Source organism: Enoplosus armatus, chromosome 12 (assembly GCF_043641665.1).
Source record: "Enoplosus armatus isolate fEnoArm2 chromosome 12, fEnoArm2.hap1, whole genome shotgun sequence".
Taxonomy (NCBI): domain Eukaryota; kingdom Metazoa; phylum Chordata; class Actinopteri; order Centrarchiformes; family Enoplosidae; genus Enoplosus; species Enoplosus armatus.
Window position 1 is genome coordinate 16,808,356 of NC_092191.1, and position 19,410 is coordinate 16,827,765.

The 19,410-nt window shown below is 43.2% G+C and overlaps 1 protein-coding gene across 1 annotated transcript; it reads left to right on the forward strand.

Moving 5' to 3' along the window:
- Window positions 1-303: 303 nt before the first annotated feature.
- On the forward strand, window positions 304-19,012 carry vit (vitrin). Its single transcript, XM_070915812.1, has 23 exons — window positions 304-373; window positions 4,356-4,446; window positions 4,686-4,751; window positions 5,229-5,385; window positions 5,477-5,610; window positions 5,687-5,764; window positions 6,160-6,345; window positions 6,974-7,018; window positions 7,420-7,458; window positions 7,556-7,606; window positions 8,625-8,687; window positions 9,226-9,288; window positions 11,302-11,376; window positions 12,173-12,238; window positions 12,701-12,763; window positions 13,562-13,624; window positions 13,792-13,839; window positions 14,482-14,547; window positions 15,057-15,204; window positions 15,289-15,392; window positions 16,223-16,449; window positions 16,531-17,044; window positions 17,362-19,012. The coding sequence occupies exons 2-23, from the start codon at window positions 4,413-4,415 to the stop codon at window positions 17,538-17,540; spliced, it is 2,469 nt and encodes an 822-aa protein (XP_070771913.1). The 5' UTR covers window positions 304-373; window positions 4,356-4,412; the 3' UTR covers window positions 17,541-19,012.
- Window positions 19,013-19,410: the final 398 nt, after the last annotated feature.

Below are 19,410 nucleotides of genomic sequence, written 5' to 3' on the forward strand. Positions count from 1 at the left end.
TGGCTTCTTCTGTCCTAAAAAAAAAAAAACCTGTCAAACAAACAAAAAGGATGCCTGCACTGCTGTGTTGCTCGGTTCCAGGTCTTTGCATCCTCTCCTGATGGCCCCGGGTTACTGATCCTCTCCTGCCTGGGTGAAAAGCTGGGTGCCTGAAGTGGGACGGGCAAAGAGGAGAAACTCTGGCCCCGTCCCGTTCTCCACTTTTAATGAGCGCTCCGATCATGCAGGAGTAAAAGTCCAGGTGGAGCAGTTCAGCGCTTGCACGCACGCCCGCTGGTCCAACATCGCCTTTCAATGAAAGAGTAAGGATTCGGGAAAAACTGCGCAGGGAATTACTGTCTTTAACGCCTGGAGGACTGTTTCACCTTCTCAGGTAAGTCAACCTTCACTGCTCTACGGAGATGAGGGTTTTGATGAGAGAGCAACAAATTCAGCTCCACATGTAAAGTGTCGATTTTGAGTTTGCTGCTGCGTGGCGTGAATAAATTATCCACTTTTGAAATCGTGCGTAATTGCGCGTAATTGATTGCGTCCAAGCGAATTTTAGTACATTTGATAATCAGGTCTGTTCGGAATTTTAAACAACACTACGCAAGTTGTTTTTTTGGGGGCGTTTTTTACGTTTTATAACTTTCTTGTTTTGCAGTTTATGACTCTGGTTCATTTCAACTGAGCTCGTGAGATTTGACAGGCTGCCCAAATAAGCGCACCGCTGCTTGAATTCAATGTTTGTTTTACTTTCTGTTTATTTTTCTGAATCTTTCCTTTTTTTTCTAGTAAACACCCCCTTCCTCTCTCCCAAAGTGAGGTTTTTAGCTGAATGAATTCAGCCATGTCATGATCATTCATACTGTAGCCTACAAGCTCGTAATTCTGATTATCGAAACGATCTGTGGAAAATGATCCAACTTTTATTTTCTTTCTAAGCTTTTATTTTGAAATGACTCATTTTGCCAGAATAATAAGCAGCAAACCTGAGAAGCGAATTCTTCAGCTTTCTTGTATATTGCGTTTGACATTTCCTTGTGTATTCTTTCTGACATGTCTGTACGTTTTGAAGGAGGCTGATTTAGCACAGGTGGTCTCTAATGTGTCCAGCAGCAGACTACAGGCTGTGGCTTGCGCTGAAGCCAGTGCCAAGAATTAAAGTAATTCAGCCTGTTCTTTGTTCGATAAACAAATACTGTCCCGGGAGCAGCAGCAGCCCAAAAGGCTACAGAATGACCTTGTAGAGACATGTTGGCTTTCCTGTGTGTCTGATCTCTCCCCTGGTTCTGTAGTTGGCTTGTTGTTACAACACTTGGCACATCTAACATGCTTACAGTACATTTCTGACACCTGTGAATGCTGGGATTTAACACTCCCTCGCTCTGGGTGTGTGTAAGTACTGTCTCACTTCGGGCATGCCATCACTCAGGTACACTGCAAAACCAAGTTCAAGGCTGGTCATGACACCCAAATAAGCCTCATTCCCCTTTAGTGCTCACCCTCGTTGCATTTACATTGGCCACCCCAGACAAGGAATGTGGGTGCTGCTGACACGGAGGAAGATTGAAATACAGTCCTTGTGTTCTGCATGGCCCTAAAGTTCACCATTACTGATGGGAAAACTTTTAGAGAGAAAATGGGAAATGATGACATTTTCAGTGTATTATCAGTGCTTATCAGCAACTGCCTTCAAACACTTCTAACACTGTAGTGCAGCAGTCACAGGTGTGTGTGGTCTGCCCATGCTATGAGAACCCATTGTGTGCTGGCCTTTGAAATAGGCACAGATAGCCACTGTACATCCTGTTTGCATTATAGCCACTGTATACCTGTGACACTCCTGCCAGGTGTGATTTTCATCCTGCATTATCAGATTTCTGATGCTTATGCATCAAAAAATGGCCGGGAATTTGCCTGCAGGACCTGAAAATTTCACTGCAACAGCAGACCAAGGGGCTTTACGCGAAACAGCTTGGCCTTGTGTAATCTCAGTTGAGGTTGCTTTGTGCATGTAATCCACATTGTATTAAGAATGTTATCCCAAATTTTAATTGCGCTTTAATTCCTCAAACTATGTGACCTGTCTGAGCTGCTGGGTTGTATAGTGACTGAGGCTCCTGCGCAGAACCTTTCATCTTTTGTTGTGGCTGTGAAAAATGGCTTTGCTTGTTTTTTTGTGCAGTTTCTTATCGTTAATTTGTCAGCAGCACGTTGGCGGTTTGTTTGATTTGTGTCCCCACCCAGCAGAAATGAGGTGCAGGAGATGTCCAGTTTTTTGAGAAATTAAAGCATGATGGCACTGCAGAGGTACCACCCAAGTTTATAAAGATATACAGCACCTCCACAGAATGTCACCCTCACTGTTTGTGATTTATGGTGGTGGTGAGTGATGAGTGTTAAAGCCCTCACATACCGTGGCCTTCTCCAAAGCTATGTGAGCATATGATAAGTTCTCGGTCTCTGTTTATTTTTGATTCTTTAGTTGAATGCGTGTGTGTGTGTGTGTGTGTGTGTGTGTGTGTGAGAGAGAGAGAGAGAGAGAGAGAGAAAGAGAGAGATTGTGTCTCTGCAAGTCCCCTCAGGATCTATTATCTACTGTACAGGAAACTCCCCACAGTGTTTGTCAAAGGATATCATTTGCCCTGTTTTTCATTGCTTGGAGAAGGAGGTATTTAGAGGCTCACACTGAGGACACAAATTAAGATGTCTGAAATTATTGTCATTTTTTTGCACATTTAATTTTTTCCAACAATGATGTCATGCCTCTCTTAAAGAACCCTTCAGAGTCGCTGAACGAAGGCTTATTTTGGAGTATGCATACGCTGAAAGTAGCTCTACTGTACATTGGGGAACATGGTGCCCACGGTTTAGATTTCCTCTCAGGTGTGTGACAGATCGGTTTCGTAGTTTGCATTATCCAGTGAAGTGTGCTGACTCACCTCTCACATGCTGCAGGTCTGTCTCCTGGGCCGTAGACGTGCATATCTGTCCCAGCTTGTTCCCAGCCTCAGCTTTCTTCCCCCGCGAGGACAAATTGTAGCCCTGACTGTGCAGCAGTGATCTACCTGCCTGTCAAAGCACAACACAGTGGAAAAATCATGTCAGTGCTCATGAACGTCAGATAAAAATGTAGAGCTGCATTAGGGAAAGTCCTATCACTGCCAACTGCAGCCATATTCATTTTTACCTCAACATGGTTATGTTTGCGGTGTGTATTCACGCTACAACTGCCATCATTACGTGAGACATCATGCACTTCAGTGTGCAACAAGCTCCGATGATCTTCTAGTCACAAATCCACTTCTCGGATACACGTCAATCTGAACTGCACCACATCTGACCCTGCCTCAGAGGCCACTGTATGCTCACATGGTCAGATTGAACCTGCTGGTGTGTGGCAGCGAGTGACAGACGTGACATCGCTCTCGTGGGAGGTTCAGCATTCCTCTGTTAACAGGGAGGCCTCGGTCATCACCTCCCCAGTAAGGAGCTCCATCTCTCCGCCTCGGCGCAGAGCAGGGACTGGGGCAGCTCTCGCATTTAGTTCATCTTCCAGCCCGTGTAAGACTTTCTCAGGTCACACATTGCAGTTATAGTTTTCACCAGCGTTGTCATTACTACAACAGACCTGCAGTGTCTGGAATGATGTCTTGGCTACCCACTTCTGTTCCTGTTAACACAGGCTTCGACCTTCATTTATGTCTTTACATCTGTATAACTTTTGAATCTGAATGACAGACACAGAGAAATGTTCTGTGTCTACTGTAAACAGACTGTATTTCAAACTGGGATCCAGCTTGATGTGGTTGTTAGTGCCAAACAAAGAAGCCATCTGATTGAGCGCAGTTCCCCATTCCTTACACGTTATATTATGTCTGTGTGTGTGCTCTCTAATTGAGTCTGACTCCATTGATAGAGGGAGGACTCTTACACACAGTTTCATGTCAGAGCCCAGATGTTCGCTGTGGAGCTTCTGATTACTTTCAGCCTTTTGTAACCCCAAATGATTGGAACAAGAAACATTGACCTACGCTGAAATACAATCCTTATTTCATCTGATTGAGTTTAGAAGCAGGCACGACAATGTTACAATAAATGTTTTCAAAATGTTTAATTGGCTTTATGGGCGCTGGATGAATCACTCAGCTCGTTACAGTCTGTCTGCTATTTATCCAAAACATCTCTGGAAAGTGTATCTCAGTGTCACAAGTTTACTCTGTCTTGTTTCCAGCTGACATCACTACACCCTTCACACTCAGAAATGTTGACTAAAGTGTCCAAAGTTACTTTCAGCGGGTAAGCAGGAAGGAGGAAATGGGTTTCAGAAGGTAACAGTGAAATGCTGCTGCTTTTCCTCTCTCTCGAAGGTTGGGAGGTTATACAAGGACACCTGGCTGACCTGCTGAACCAGCACACCACCCATCATGATCAGAGCATCGCTCACTGCCGTCTGCCTCGGTGAGCAACCCGTCTGTCTCTCTGCAAGAGTACGCTGGTTTTAAATATATCATCTTTGACTAGAATGTTTCCTGTTTCCAAAAATACTCTGGGTGCTATCTCCTTCTGAATCAGCTTTCTGTGCATTCACACCATCAAACAGCGGCATCCTCATAGAAGTCTTGTGTGTACAGTAAACACACTGATGATTATGTTACTTTGTCTGCTATTATGTGAAACTCCCTCTGCCTCACCCGCAGCGCTCCTCCTGTCCTGTGCTTGCTGTGTCAAGCCTAACGGATCAAAGAACAAGAAGCCAAAGCAAGGTAGACATCACCGAAAGCAAGCCTGTAATCTCCGTCAGTCCCAGTGTTACTGTCTCCACTGCAGTCTCTTTTCATTCACTTATTCAAAAAATGTTGGACTTCTAAATCATAATGTAAAAGCTTTCAATATTTATTTAAAAGCTGGAAACAAAAATGTAAATCTTATAATAAGATGTAATGATAATTATGATCTTTATTTTTTTTTACATATCTATTGCTTCAACAGCATTTCACTGATTCTATTTTAACGTGAAACGTGCAACTAACATCAGTTAATCATTTGGTCCATAAAATGCCAGTGAATGTGAAAAATGTCTTAAGTCCACAGTGATATCATCAAATTGCTTGTTTTATCTAAGCAAACTCTTCAAAACTTGATATATAAAAGATATTCAATTACTTGATTATCAACATAGTTGTATTTTTCTGTCAATCATCTAATCATTGAATAATTACTTCTTCTTCTTCCCACCACAGTTGTTCCTGCCATAGAGTGTGATGTCAGAGCAGGGAAGATCAATCTCCCAGAGTTCATAGCCAAATGTCCCGCCAACTGTAAAGAGACAAAGCAACAGGTCTATGGGACGGGCGTGTTCGCCTCCATCTCCAGCATCTGCAACGCAGCCATCCACAGGTTAACAGTGGAGTGATAAATGTGACATAAAGCTTATGTCAGATGTCTAATGTATATATAGTTATATCGGATAAAAATGTTGTGTCCACAGTGGCGTCCTCACCAACACAGGAGGGAAGGTGATAGTGAGGAAGATGGCCGGGCAGAACATCTACAAAGGCAGCAACTCCAATGGGGTGCGCTCTCTGTCTCTACCTAAGTGGAGGGAGTCGTTCGTCGTTTCAGGTATTAATGATGAAGTAAACAATGTTACACTATAGAATTAGCCCTCCAGCTAACAACTGACTCTGTTGTGTTTCAGTGGGGAAGCCCAAGAAAGGAGTGATCTATCCATCCACGCTGGACTACGTCCCTTCAAGACCAACCTACGTAAAAACAAGTGAGAGGAGTGTTATTTTTACACTCCCATCATGCATCTTATATATATGTGTTTCACAGTGTTTCACAATGATAGGACAATTGGATTGACTATATTGACTATAAGGCTGTTGAAACAAAGGTTATATGTTAGATGTCTAGACATCTTTGGCCAACAAATCACCAGATCAGTGCGTTCTGAGACAAGATTGAGGCAAGAAAAGGTTACTAGATAGACAGCCCTGCGCTCGACGCTGGCATGTTGAACTACGCTCAGGTTGAATGAGGAGTCGGAGCGCTGCAGTCTGGTGAAGAATGTCAAGAATGCATTACTACACAGCGGTTTTACTGTAGACGCTCTTCCTCCCAGTCCATCTGTCTTGTACATGGCCGCCTTCATCTGTCATCTCCTTTCAGGTCAAAAGGAGGCCAAATCCCCAGCGGCCACCACAGCGCTGCCTACGACTACGGCACCTGAACCCACCACAACGACAACTCCTGAACCCACCACCACCGCACTGGCTCCCACCACCACCACTACACCCCCACCACCACCCACTACTACCAAGGCCAGAGCTGCTGTCCATAAAGTCAGGGATGCAGGTGATTTAAACAAACACACACTTAACTCATACATCATTTTTGCATACATACATGTACAAAAAGCTCATTCTTTCTTCTAAATCAATGGATCCATGTATGTTATGCAGAGGATTGTGTATTTACTTGGATGCAGGATGCTGTTAATGATCCAGTAATACCGATCCACACAGAAGATCCACTGCAGCCAGTGTGCCGCCTAGCCAATATCTAACTAACATTAGCAGCTTCTAACTGGAAATGCTGTTTGCCAGAACAAGCTTTCATTTGTGTGAAACTGAGTGATGAAGACTGCAATTATGACAAATTACAGTTGGTCTGTGATGAAGTTACAGTGCTGTTCGGTTTGCTTGACTGGCTGACTTAACTGTACACTTGATCACCAGACCGTTCATCGCTCTTATTAAATGAAAACATTATCAGACGGTGATCACAGTGAGTCATCTGCCCCGTGTTGAGATAGAAATGCAGCCACAGTGAGTAGACAATGCTGCAGTATCTTAAGGTATGTGTGTAAATGAGATGGGCCGTGTGCCAGACAACCTCCCAGCAGTTTCTCTCTCCTTCATTTTCTGTAACATTATCTCTCCCTTCTCCATATTGGCACCCCATTTGTCTTTCTTCTATCTAGGCAGCAGTCACCCATACCTTGCCTCTGTGGCAGCCGCAAGTTCAAGTAAGTGAAGCAAAGCAAACAGGGGTCCACACTGGTTTTTTTGGGGGGGTGGGGGGGTGGCATGACGGGGTGCGGTGGTGTTGCTTTACACTGGGATGAGCAGGAACATGTGTTTACATCAAGCATGGGGTGCTTCAAATCCCCCCACTGGGAATAGTGTGCATCGGGATTCATCATGTATTCTGTACTAAAGGTGTTGGCGGTCCTGTTTACAAAGCAAGTTTGTCTTTATCAACGGCACAACTTGTGTATTTAATTAGAGAAATCTCGCTTGTTTTAAGCCAAAAACTTAAAACAGTAAGGCCATGACCTGGGCTACTTTTTTATACTAAATCCAAAACTATGTTGAATTATATTTGTCTAAATTTGCCCACACTTTGTTATTCTCAACACTGGAATAGGACAGTCACAGAATGGTCAAGGAAAGAGTCTCGGCCAAGGTAGGTCGATACTCTCACTGATTCTGCAGCTCTTGGAAAGACCTGTACACCACATATAACAATTCAAGTTTAACTAAACCGTGGCATTTCTTCAAAGTATTCAGAGGAAGTGCCTATCCGAATAGATTCCCACAACGTGCCAGCGCAGGTAAACCAAGCTTTAATCCTCCTGATGTGTCTTCTTTCATTCGTCTCAGCATTTGCTCTTTGCTCCATCTTTCTTTTGTACTGATATACCTAAACTCTGCATGGCATCTCTAATCTATATGGGCACAGCTGCTTTAAAAGACTTTCACTCGTCCTCTAACTCAGGGCCGGACCAGATTGTTTTGGAGAAGCCCAACTTCTGTTTTGTTGTCTTTCAAATAAAATACCACTCAATTACGAGGTTCAACTATGTTCACTCTGTATTAGCAAGCATGTGTTACCCTTTTCTCTCCAATATAATATGATGTTTCAGTGGGAATGACTCTTTAACAAAAGTGTACAGCCATGATAGCGGCTCTGTGAGGCTGTCGTCTACTTGGGCATAGCGGTGCTTCGGGCTAAATGCTAACATTGACAATGCTAATATGATGATGTTTAGCAGGTAATGTTTACACACTATAGCACAGCATATAGCACCAATGCAACCATAACCCACCATGAATTTCTTGACCAAATTTAATGGCAAGCCATCCAAAAGTTGAGACATTTCACAAAAACATTATGGTTCAGGGACTGAATTCTCTTGGCAGTCCACCCAGTAGTTGTTGAGGTATTTCAGTGGACTGTCAGACCATCCCTAGGGCCAAATCTGAGAATCTGAGAAATTCCATAGATATGGGAATATTTTCTACTTCAGAAATATTAGTGCTACTGTACTGCTATCCTCAATAATTGTTGAAGGAGAATATCCAGCCTGTTAATCTTGAAGTCATCACTGATCACATTTGCTGCACAGGTCTGATTTATACTTTTGTTCATCAATACTAAAGTGAGTTGTCTCGGCTATCTGACAAGCTGGTATCATTTTCTCTTTTCTCCATTACAAAACGAACACAATGTATCACTGTGAAATACGGTCATCATACAATAGACAGTCTTTTATCTGCCAGTGCAGATAAACAGAAGAATGTTATTTCATGTTGTCTTATAATACATTTGTCTCCAAATCTGGGTCCCAGGCCTGCGTAGACCAGAGGCAGGGTCAGCTATCAGGAGACAGCCATCCTCTCCAGTCGGCCCAGGTCAGCCTCACCATTAACACACACACACACACATACAAGGTGACAACAGGTAGACATAGTGGGACTGACAGGGAATGCGGGTCAAGGGCATTAGGGGGAACTGATGTCTTTGTTGGAACAAGAATCCAGGAGACGTAGGCCGCTGTAAGTCTGACCCTTGTATCCACACCCATAAGCCCCTGTGATCTTCACCCCAGGGTCGCCACTAATCCACTCCATCAAGCATCTCAGCTAACATTCCTTTCACAATAACCGCTGTTCTCTGTCATCAGGCACATCCTCTTATTCACAGTTTCATTTTCCGAGATGAAAAGCGGCAAATGAAGCCGAGTGAAGGCCTGTAAATACGCCCAGCACATATCCCTTTGTTTTTTTGGTTATCATGCTGCGGGGAAAATGCCTTCAACTTCACTCGAAGCAAAACAGCTGGGCTGCATTTGTGGATGGAGCACCCGACCTGAAGCTCTCTTCTGCCCCGCCTTTCTCTCTCCTTTTCCCTCTCTTATTCTATCTGCCTGTTTCTCATTGCTACAAACAGCTTTTAACAGGGTTCAGCCAGCCCCACCCGAGCGAACTCCAACCATGAGCCAGTCCAACCCCGGTAAGTATCTCCAGCCTTGGAGCGGCAGTCCTCAAAACTGCACTAGCAGACACACTCACAGACGTAGATAAGTAGACCGGTCTGATCAAACAGGGGAAAGACTGGGGCAATAAAACCCTGAAATGTTTTATGAAGCAGCACTAATGTTTACCCTCTGTGGGATGCTGTGGTTCAATGTGTGGCCAGTCCTCTGTAAACGACGGGCAGAAACACAATTACAACTTGCTGCTATGGTGGAGTATGGTGATACAGTGTGATATCATTGTTCTAAACTCATCTTGTGTAGTATCTCCACTATCTGGAGACAGCAGCGAACTCTCAACTTTCTCTTTTAGATAAACCCACGATGAGAAACGCGTTCTGTCAGTGCTGTAATAACATCTTATGACAGATCCCATCTGGTCTGGCCTCTTCCGCCCTCCCTTGTAAATGCTTGTAGAGAGTGAGACAGAGGGATGAAAGCAGCAGCAGCAAGTGGCCCAAGTGCTGCTCCCAGAGAGACGCATGACCCAATCCACAGCGCAGCAGGATCTGGGTCCACTCTCCAGCCTGTCAAGAATAGAAAGCTCTCGCCATTCAAACCAGGCTAGGTTTGGCTCGCTGAGGAATGCGCTTCTGTTTTCGCTTCTGTGGAATGCAAAACCATGGATCCCTAAAATAAGACACAACTATATCCATTTAAATGATGGTTGATTGTATGATATGATTTCTAAAACGCAGCGTGAGCAGTTTCAAGCCAGTGCATCATTTGTCTGACTCACCCACTTCTGCTGAGACAGCGTGTAAACTATCTGATCAGTGCAGAGAGGAGCTATTCAGATCAGCAGCTTGTGGATAATAATGAGATACTTTATTGATCCCCTTAGGGAAATTCTTTAAGCTGGAGGTCAGAAGTCAGAGGTCAGAATCAGCTACACAGCAGTGCCCCTGGAGCCGGCAGGGATTCAGGGTTTTTCTCTAGGACACTCCAGCAGGGTGGATGCTTGCAGACATTTATGAGTTGGTTTTCTCCCCACTCGCTTTGCCACTCCGCTGCCCCAAACAGATGCTCGAATTTATTGCTCAGCTTTCTGGAAATGTTACGATCCAGGTCAGCCCACTTGACAACCACAAAGATTCATGAAAAACTCTCAGTAGAAGATGTCTGTGTTGGTGTTAAAATGCAATCAAATCCTGCTCTGACCTTCTGGCCGCAGTGATCACTGAGGTGGCTATGATCTGGAGAGTTAAATTCAATCCTTTTAAAGCACCTGTTTCATCAGAAAAAACAACACTACTGTCTGCTGTACAGCACTGTGCCTTTGACCAGCAGCAGATTAGGCTAATCTCTGCGTCCCACTATCTACACTGTCCCTGGTTTGACACCAACTTTAGAATAATACTCCCACGCTTCGCTGGGCCGCTGGCTGGACTCTCCCAGCCCGTCCCGGTCAACAAAGGCCCTGCTCACTAGCTGCCACTGGATGGGAACCTCAGAGCCCAGGCTGTGTGTTTGTGTAAGCTACCCATCCACCACAGGGAGGGGTTAACTGAAGTGTGTTGTCATGGCTCAGTCAGTTTAGACAGATGTGATGCACTGTTATGGTTTTGCTCAGCTGTTTGGGCTTCTAGTGTTCAATCACATTTCAATTAACCTTGAGCCATGCAAGAGTCTGGCTGATTACACTGTTTTTTTTTGCCACGTTATAAGTTACAACTTTGAGTCTGTGTGAGCAAATTGTGATGCCAAGAGGAGCAAGTGGAAAACAGAAAAATGAGAAACACATTTTCTCAGAGGGCTTCCTCTGTCTCTCTACCCTGCAGGTAGAAAGAGTAAGGCTAACCTTCACTAAAACAACCTCTAGTCGCTCAGTCACCGTCTGTCTGAGTGACTACTGTATATTTAGCGCCTCACTCAAGGCTGAACATCTTGTGCATACCCCACTAATTACGTGGCAGGTTTAGTGGAGGTCACAAGTATGCTCCTCCTTGTTGCTTGTCCTGAACACAGCTTTCTAATTTTCCCCTGCACAGCTTTTCCCAGAAGGGATTGGGCGCCCCCCTCCTTTCCTCGTCCTGATTGGTTCCCTGGTGCTCGACGACCAGCAGGTACCAAATACAAAATAGACCATCCTTCTTTAACAATTCATGAACATATCCTAAATATAATAAAATGGTTTCTGTTAACGTAGTTATTACAGTGTCAGTGCTTCAATCTTTTAATTAATTAATCCAACTATGTGGCCTTATAATACAATACTTATAGTATAATACATTTTTAGACTTTTCGTTTATAGAAACACTTTTGTAAGAGTTAGTTTTGTCTCGTAGCTTACTCTATGGTGATCAATAAATGTGAACCGGAGAAGAGTTGAAAGTCAGTTTTGCAATGATGCACTTCAGGTTGCAAATAAATGACAAGTTATCTTATTTCTGGTCATTCATGGTTCCAAATATGTGTCGTAACTTACCATTAGAATAAGGTGTCAAGTTAAATGTGGGTGACTGTGATTGTATTAACTTAACCTCTACTTCCATGTCAGTCAAAACAACACTAAGTGTCTACAGCCATGCTAGCGGCTCTATGAGACTTATACAAAGCAGTGCTTTGAGCTAAATGCTAACGTCAGCATGCTAACATTTTCACAACATGATGATGTATTAAGAGAGATTCTTCTTATAATACATCCATCTTTCACAATGACAATGCTAACATGCAGGTATGATGTTTACCATGTTCACCATCTTAGTTTACCATGTTAGCATGCTAACATTTGCTAATTATCACTAAATACAAAGTGCAGCAGAGGCTGATGGGACTGTCATTTCTTTAAGGCAACATTAAGCACCCTAAATGTAACACTTGTAGTTGCTGATTCCTCCACCTTCTCTGCTGTACATTCAGATGTTAGTTATGCAGCTCCAGACTCAGGATACACGTGGAGCGAGACGGACGCACCTGAGATTACAGGTAAGTCAACCTCCCTCGAAGGCAACACAACACAACAGTTTGTGCTGCCCCCCTCCATAGCGTAAGGTTGCTACACCTTATATCCATTTGTGTTGCATGTCCAAACACAGCATGCTTGTGTGACTGATACAGTTTGGTATCTGCTGACCATGTATGTGTTGAATTGGCTCCATCTGTAAGTACATGCAACGTGTCTCTCAAGACATTGTGTTAACATGCCATCTGCCTGCCATATGAGAGAAACCTGTGAAGTGTGGAAGAGAGGATCATAGGGCAGGTTTATTGATTGTGCATGCGAGAGAGAGACACTGTGAGGTGATAATTCTGCACAAAGCCGCTGTTTTCACTGGTCTGGGATTGGTCGGGAAGAATATGTGACCAATCCCAACCATGGAAATGTGTGCTTTTCCCTCTGAAGTTCATTGTGGGAATACTAACAGGTTTCACAACATCCTCCTCTAGCTCGGGATCACAGGCCTGATATCTCAGAATATGAGCGCTGGTTTTATAACTTTGGACCGTACCGTAAGTGTATTTCTATTCTATTTATTGGGAACTAACAAGTCCTGGGGTTCAGGTTTAGTATTGTCATATGTAAGGATTGATTGACTGTTTTCTCTCAGTGACACAACACTTCATGCAACTTCCCAGATACATTTTATTTTTCATTTTATTCCCATTTTATTTTCTGGACACAGGACTGCTTTTATTTCCTGTTTCATTTAGTGTTTAAATGAAATGGGTTGTGTCATTGGCATTTTGACTTTTGAGGTGAGATGTCCCTTGGCGTTTCTTTGTCTAACCTGCACATTGCCTTATTGAGTAAGTTATATGGAGAATATACCCTCAAGTAGATAATAAAAGGAATTGAGAGAGTGGTATCGATCTTCTCATCTAACTCTCAACAAGAAAGTGAATTAAGCAAAATTTCCCAAAATGTTGAACTATTTCTTCCTAAGTTCTCTAAAAGGGAAATGTATTTGATTTGTTTTTAGTCACAGCCTTCACACTAAAATATACAAACCATTTACAATATGGCCCATTGACAAGACACAAAGGGGCATGCAAAAAGCCCTCACTTTCAGATTACAGGCCATGGCTCCATTTGTTTGATGACAGCCTCCAAATCTAAGTAGAAGGGACATGGTTTGGAAAAGAGAGTGGCTGTGCCATTTCCGGCGTGCACCACAAAAACACCACCACACATCCAACCCAATGAAACATGGAGCCGGTGGGAGCGGGCTGTGAGGCTATGGTGTCTTTACATTTGTTTCACGTGTCGTGTGTGTCACAGTCCGTCATCACTGATGTCTTTACTTTTAGTGCCTCGCTCCACTGACTCAGATGGCAACCGTAAAATGCCATTGGATACAACCCATACTAGAGGTGAGCAGTGGTTAATATGAGTGGCGCTGAAAAATTAAACACAGTATTTTATTATTTATAAAGAAAGCTTTTTTTGTATCTATAATGATGGGTGATGTTAATTAGTCACTTGCTGCTTTGTGGTAGAAATGTGCTAATGCTGAGCTTGTATGATATCATCTATGCAGTGGAGCCAGTGGATGCCTGGAAACCAGAGGCAAACCTTTATGAATCAGGTGAGATGGCTTGCACTACTCCTTTTTCTGTCCCCAAATGAGCCACTTTGCCAGTAAGTCCTCAGTTCTGACTGTAATAACCAAACCAAACCAAGGCCATCCAGGGAAAAGCATCTGGGTTTCTGCTCAGCCTGTAATTGTAGTGATTTGGGGTCAAAGTCAAATGGCATGGTTGCTTGAAGATAAAATCAGTTCCTGTTTGGCATAGTTTTTGCCACAACAAATACTAGTTATGGTTTGGGATCTCTGGAAAGTGGACAGCTGCAAATGTGACGTGTTCAATGGAAATTTTACCAAACAAACTTTCAGGTTGATGAAGCAAACATAGACCTTTGCCCTTGCTCTGTAGTATGAGAGTAGAAAACTGAGGAAGAAATATTTCCATGACAACACATGATTGATCAAATAATATTGTCAATTTAATTTTTCTGTCCACCATCCCATATGAATTCTGCATAATTTATTAGGATGGAAGTGAGTTTTTTTTATAATTCTGAGATTGCATATGTCAGTGATTATTAAACGACAAAAAGTTCAGTGAAATGTATGAAAAGTGTTCTTTACAGTACAAAGCCTAAAGAGTAGATTTTAACAAGGCAGCAGAATTCTGCTTTAAAGACTTGTGTGTTTCTTGATTTTCAGGCTTCAACGTGAGGGAGCAAGAACCTGTACCCAGAGCACCCGAGCCTGTGTCACAGGGAGACCCAAGTATGTCCCTCATACTTCTTTAAAGCCAAATTATGAATTATCCACAAAGATTTTGACAATCCTGGTGAGAATTGGTGCAGGATGTATTTATTTAAAGGTACCCTGTAGAATTATTTCTGTAAATAAACACAGTTGTGTTTACGTTCAGTGTTTCTCACCGAAACACATTGTATGTTTCCTTGAGGCAGAACAAACGACTTTAATGGATTTCCGTCCTCATAAAACATTTGCAACGACAATTTTTGGAATTGCATTAAATTGCAATGTTTACATACATGTTTGCTAGCTAGCAGTCTTCCCTGACTTTGCTAGCTCATTGAAGACCTAAACGACACTTTCGCAGAAACCAAGCTGGACAAAGAGAAACATCCTTACTGGCCACACAAACCCCCACCGTATTCTATATCCTGTATCTGAGGAGAACCTGTACAGTATGTGTATAAAAGTCTTGTTTCACTCGTGGATTTATTGAATCTGCTGTAACCTTGTGGCGTGTCCTGTGTTTGCAGATTGTAAGGTGGACCTGGCCTTCCTGATGGATGGGAGCTGGAGCATTGGGAAGAGGCGCTTTAAGATCCAGAAAGACTTCCTGTCTGAAGTGGCTCAGGCCATCAATGTGGGTGTGGCTGGACCCATGATGGGCATCATCCAATACGGGTAACCTCCCTGTTCCTGTTGTGCTACTATGTACCATTTTTAGATGAGAAAACATAATGTGATTGCTTGTTGTTTTGTCTAAAGGGATGACCCCGTGACAGAGTTCAGTCTGAAGTCTTACTCCAACTCCAGAGAGGTGAAGTCAGCCATAGATAAGGTTGTGCAGAAGGGAGGCCTCTCCAATGTGGGTGAGTGACCCGCAGTTAGCTGCCAGCTACAGTAAATGCCTACAAACGCAAGTGTGAAAGTGAAAGGGGTGCCATTATCGCATGGTTTACTGCCCAGGCACATTTTCAACATGCAAGGATGGAATTAAATCTAAATCTGCTTCGAGACACTGCTACCTAAATTACAGTCCTGCTTCTGTAAGCTGGTTTTTCCTCGGCTCTGACCAAAAAGCATTTGGTTTGGCATTTTTTTACCAGCCCATGGGGGTCAGCCTTCAGAGGGCGAGTGCTGTTTTTCTGCTTTGCTTGGTGCGTCAGCGTGCATCCACTGCCACTTTATGACTTGCTAAATTTTGCATTCACATACAAATAGTGTTGTTTGTGTTCGCCCAGAAGTGCTCTCTAATCATACAACAGTGTGAGTGGCTGTAAAAGCTTCTATAGTCCCCAACAGAGCCTCTCCTGTTCTGCCATCGTTTAGACCACCAACAAGACAATGACAGGCTAAACGATGGGATATCACTATTTTTAGGATGATATACAGTTAAAGCAATGCATTTTTGACAGAGAGGTGTGTATTTTGATGTACAAAGTACATGGGCTACTATGTAAAGTTTTTATATGGCATACAGTAGTTCTTCTATGAGGTTTCTTCTGTACATACATTGATCCAGTAAGACACACAGCTCAAAGAACACAGCCAAAAAAGTCTCAGTCCACTAAATGTACATAAATGTCCCTCCACTTGTCTTCTCCCAAATGCATTCCTACATTTCAACCACAGACTTGGATATAAAGTGGATGCAGCATCTTTTTAACTGTCTCTCTGCTGCCCCCTGGTGCACTGACAGGAAAGGCCCTCACCTACATCAACAAGCAGTACTTCAGTGAAGCCAATGGAAACCGAGGGGGAGCTCCTAACGTGGCTGTAGTGCTGGTGGATGGCTGGCCCACAGACAAGGTGGAGGAGGCGTCTCGGCTCGCTCGGGAGTCTGGCATCAACATATTCTTCGTCACCATCGAGGGCCCTGATGACAACGAGAAACAAAACCTGGTTGAAACTAACTTTGTTGACAAGGTGGGGTATTGTCTCAGAGGTGTGTCAGTGCTTCATTAAAACGCGCCAGCTTGAAACAAAAATGTGTCCTCCATCCCACAGGCTGTGTGTCGCACAAACGGCTTCTTCTCCCTGCCAGTGACCAGCTGGTTTTCTCTGAGGAAGGCCGTGCAGCCCCTGGTGAAAAGAGTGTGTGACACAGACCGCCTGGTGTGCAGCAAAACCTGCCTCAACGCAAATGACATCGCCTTTGTCATTGACGGCTCCAGCAGTGTGGGAACTGGCAACTTCCGCACGGTGCTGCAGTTTGTGGCCAACATCACGCGGGAGTTTGAGATCTCTGACACCGACACACGGGTCGGAGCAGTGCAGTACACCTACGAGCAGAGGCTGGAGTTTGCCTTCGGCCAGCACAACAACAAGGCCGAGCTGCTGAACGCCATCAAACGCATCAACTACTGGAGCGGCGGGACCAGCACCGGCGCTGCCATCACCTACGCCGCAGAGCAGCTTTTCAGCAAATCCAAACCCAACAAACGCAAGATCATGATTGTCATTACAGATGGGCGCTCCTACGATGACGTCAGGGCACCTGCACTGGCTGTCCATCGCCAAGGTTAGAGGTCAACCACAACAAAATCTGGAAAATAAGGAGATTTTAGGCAGCTATGGTCAAGTCGAGCAGGGATTATGTATTAAAAACATTCTCAAACCTCACTAAATACAATAATATATGCATGATAATAATCTAAAACTTGATTTTTTAAACTCTTAAAAGTTTGTCTGTCATCCAGAATCAATATAATTATACAAAACGTTGGTTTCCTCTGGTTTGTGTGAGTCCACAGCAAGATGTCAGGCAGTGTGTGTTTGATGTGACAGACACATGTGATCTGCTGTGTGTGTAATCTGCCGTCCCTTCCTGTGATCTAGGTGTGATCGCCTACTCCATCGGCATAGCCTGGGCCGCCCAGGATGAGCTGGAGTACATCGCCACAGACCCCGACAAGGAGCACTCCTTCTTTGTGGACGAGTTCGACAACCTCTACAAGTTTGTGCCCAAGATCATCCACAACATCTGCCAGGAGTTCAACTCCCAGCCCAGAAACTGAGGATGGACGGGCGGACTGGGAGGCGTAGAGAGGGACATCTTGATCCTGGGCTGTCTTAACAGAGCACTGATTGCAAATTTACTCACTCTGTTGCCCAGATGGCGGCACTGGATTGGCTGCAGTGCCCCATATTTGAACAGGGAGGGGTTTTGAATTTAGGTGAGGATTGTGGGTTTGGACAAAACTAATCTTAAAGTGAATCAGCATTCGGTCCCAAATATACAGATGGTGCTAATGGTAAAGGGTTTGCATAGACAGTGACATATTGACAGACCATGTATACTGTAGTGCCAGTTGTTCTCTGCCTAAAGAGAACAGAGTATTCCTAATCATTTAATAATGGTACTAATAAGTCACCCTTTATAAAGGGTTTATAACTTGTAACTAGGTTTTTTATTAATGTTAATAAATGATTTACTAATGCTTTATAGATAAGTTATAAGCCATTAATCAGAACAACATTTGGGTTGCCAGGTTGTGAAATATTCCCCTAGATGTTGTTAATCCTCCTCTGGCATGAAGCCTTATTTTTTAGTTCATCATGCAAACCTCTCCAATGCACCATTTGACCATCTGGAAAGGAGCCACAGGTCATCTGGACCAAAATGCATTAATTCGTTAACAACTTTCAGTGTTTGGAAACTGCAGATTTGATGGGATTTAATTTGTCACTACAAGCTTGTAAAAGCACGTGGCATGGAGGAGCCAAAGGGATTTTTCACAACCTGGCAACTCGAAAGTTGTTCTTCAATAAATTATTTATTAACATTAATGAAGCCCTCAAGTACAACTTATAGAACCTTTATAAACAGTTTCTTATTAGGAAGTGGTATCAAAATGATTAACAAACATAAAGCTACCTTACTGGGATATGGTGCTCGCAGAGAAATGTAGATTTAAAGTATGTCTAGCACTTCCTCTTACAGCTTAACCTACTTCATAAACTTAATAATATGGTGCTTTTTATACAATTCTCTGTAAAGAGGTTATACTTTCTCAGAATTGGTGCATTTTGATCTTCCTAATAGGAGAGATTTGATAGTAGGGACATTGTTAAAGTTCCTCTCAGAGACTATGGTGCGGATAGTGCTGTTGGTACGAGTGGTTGTTGAATTGAGGCGTATGTGCAACCAACAAGTGGACGTGAAAGGCAAATCAACAACATGGAACAAAGAAGTGGACTTGTGTGAGAAGTGAGGAAAGAGAAGCTTGTGTATCTCTGTATAGAGTGACAGCAGATCATAAATTTGCTTCTCTGGAATGAAAGCGATTCATTTCATCACTCTCGGTTTTCTAATAGTGTGGCTGCTTCTAACATTGCAGGCATTTCTCAGTTTTGTTGAAAGAGTATTTATGATTTTCTCCCTGTTATGTCCCGTTTGTACATATGCTTATTAAAAGCCTTTCCCTAATAATGTTCAGATTATTGATCAATTATTATTTTTTTTGCAATTTTTAATAAAATAAAGAAAATGAAGAGAACTTAAAGTGGCTGATTTCTCTTTTGTTCATCCACACCCTGCAATTTGTGTCAAAATCACACTAACACTTCTCGGATTCTTAACTCACATGAATCTGAACACACAGACATGATACACATATTTTTAGATTCAATGTGACTCACTCTTTCCAAGGATATCATTATCTCTGTTGTGTCCATTGTGAATAAGCGTCCATAAATCTGCTTATAAATCATAGGTAAAATTATGCCTCTCATAACTTCAGAACTTGCCTGCGAATCATCACGTTTTTAAGTTTTGTTCAGGATCAAAGTAATCCAGTGACAGCTGTCTGTGCATCCATGGGTACATTGCAAATTGACTGCTAATAGCTAATTCGACATAAGTTAAAGTGGTGTGTACAGTGCTGT

Bases quoted from the DNA above. Each gene is read 5' to 3' on its own strand.
- vit (XM_070915812.1), top strand. From the start codon at position 4,413: ATGATCAGAGCATCGCTCACTGCCGTCTGCCTCG. The intron at 7,019-7,419 runs GTAAGTGAAGCA...ACACTGGAATAG, and splicing joins TGTGGCAGCCGCAAGTTCAA to GACAGTCACAGAATGGTCAA. The intron at 13,625-13,791 runs GTGAGCAGTGGT...TCATCTATGCAG, and splicing joins GGATACAACCCATACTAGAG to TGGAGCCAGTGGATGCCTGG.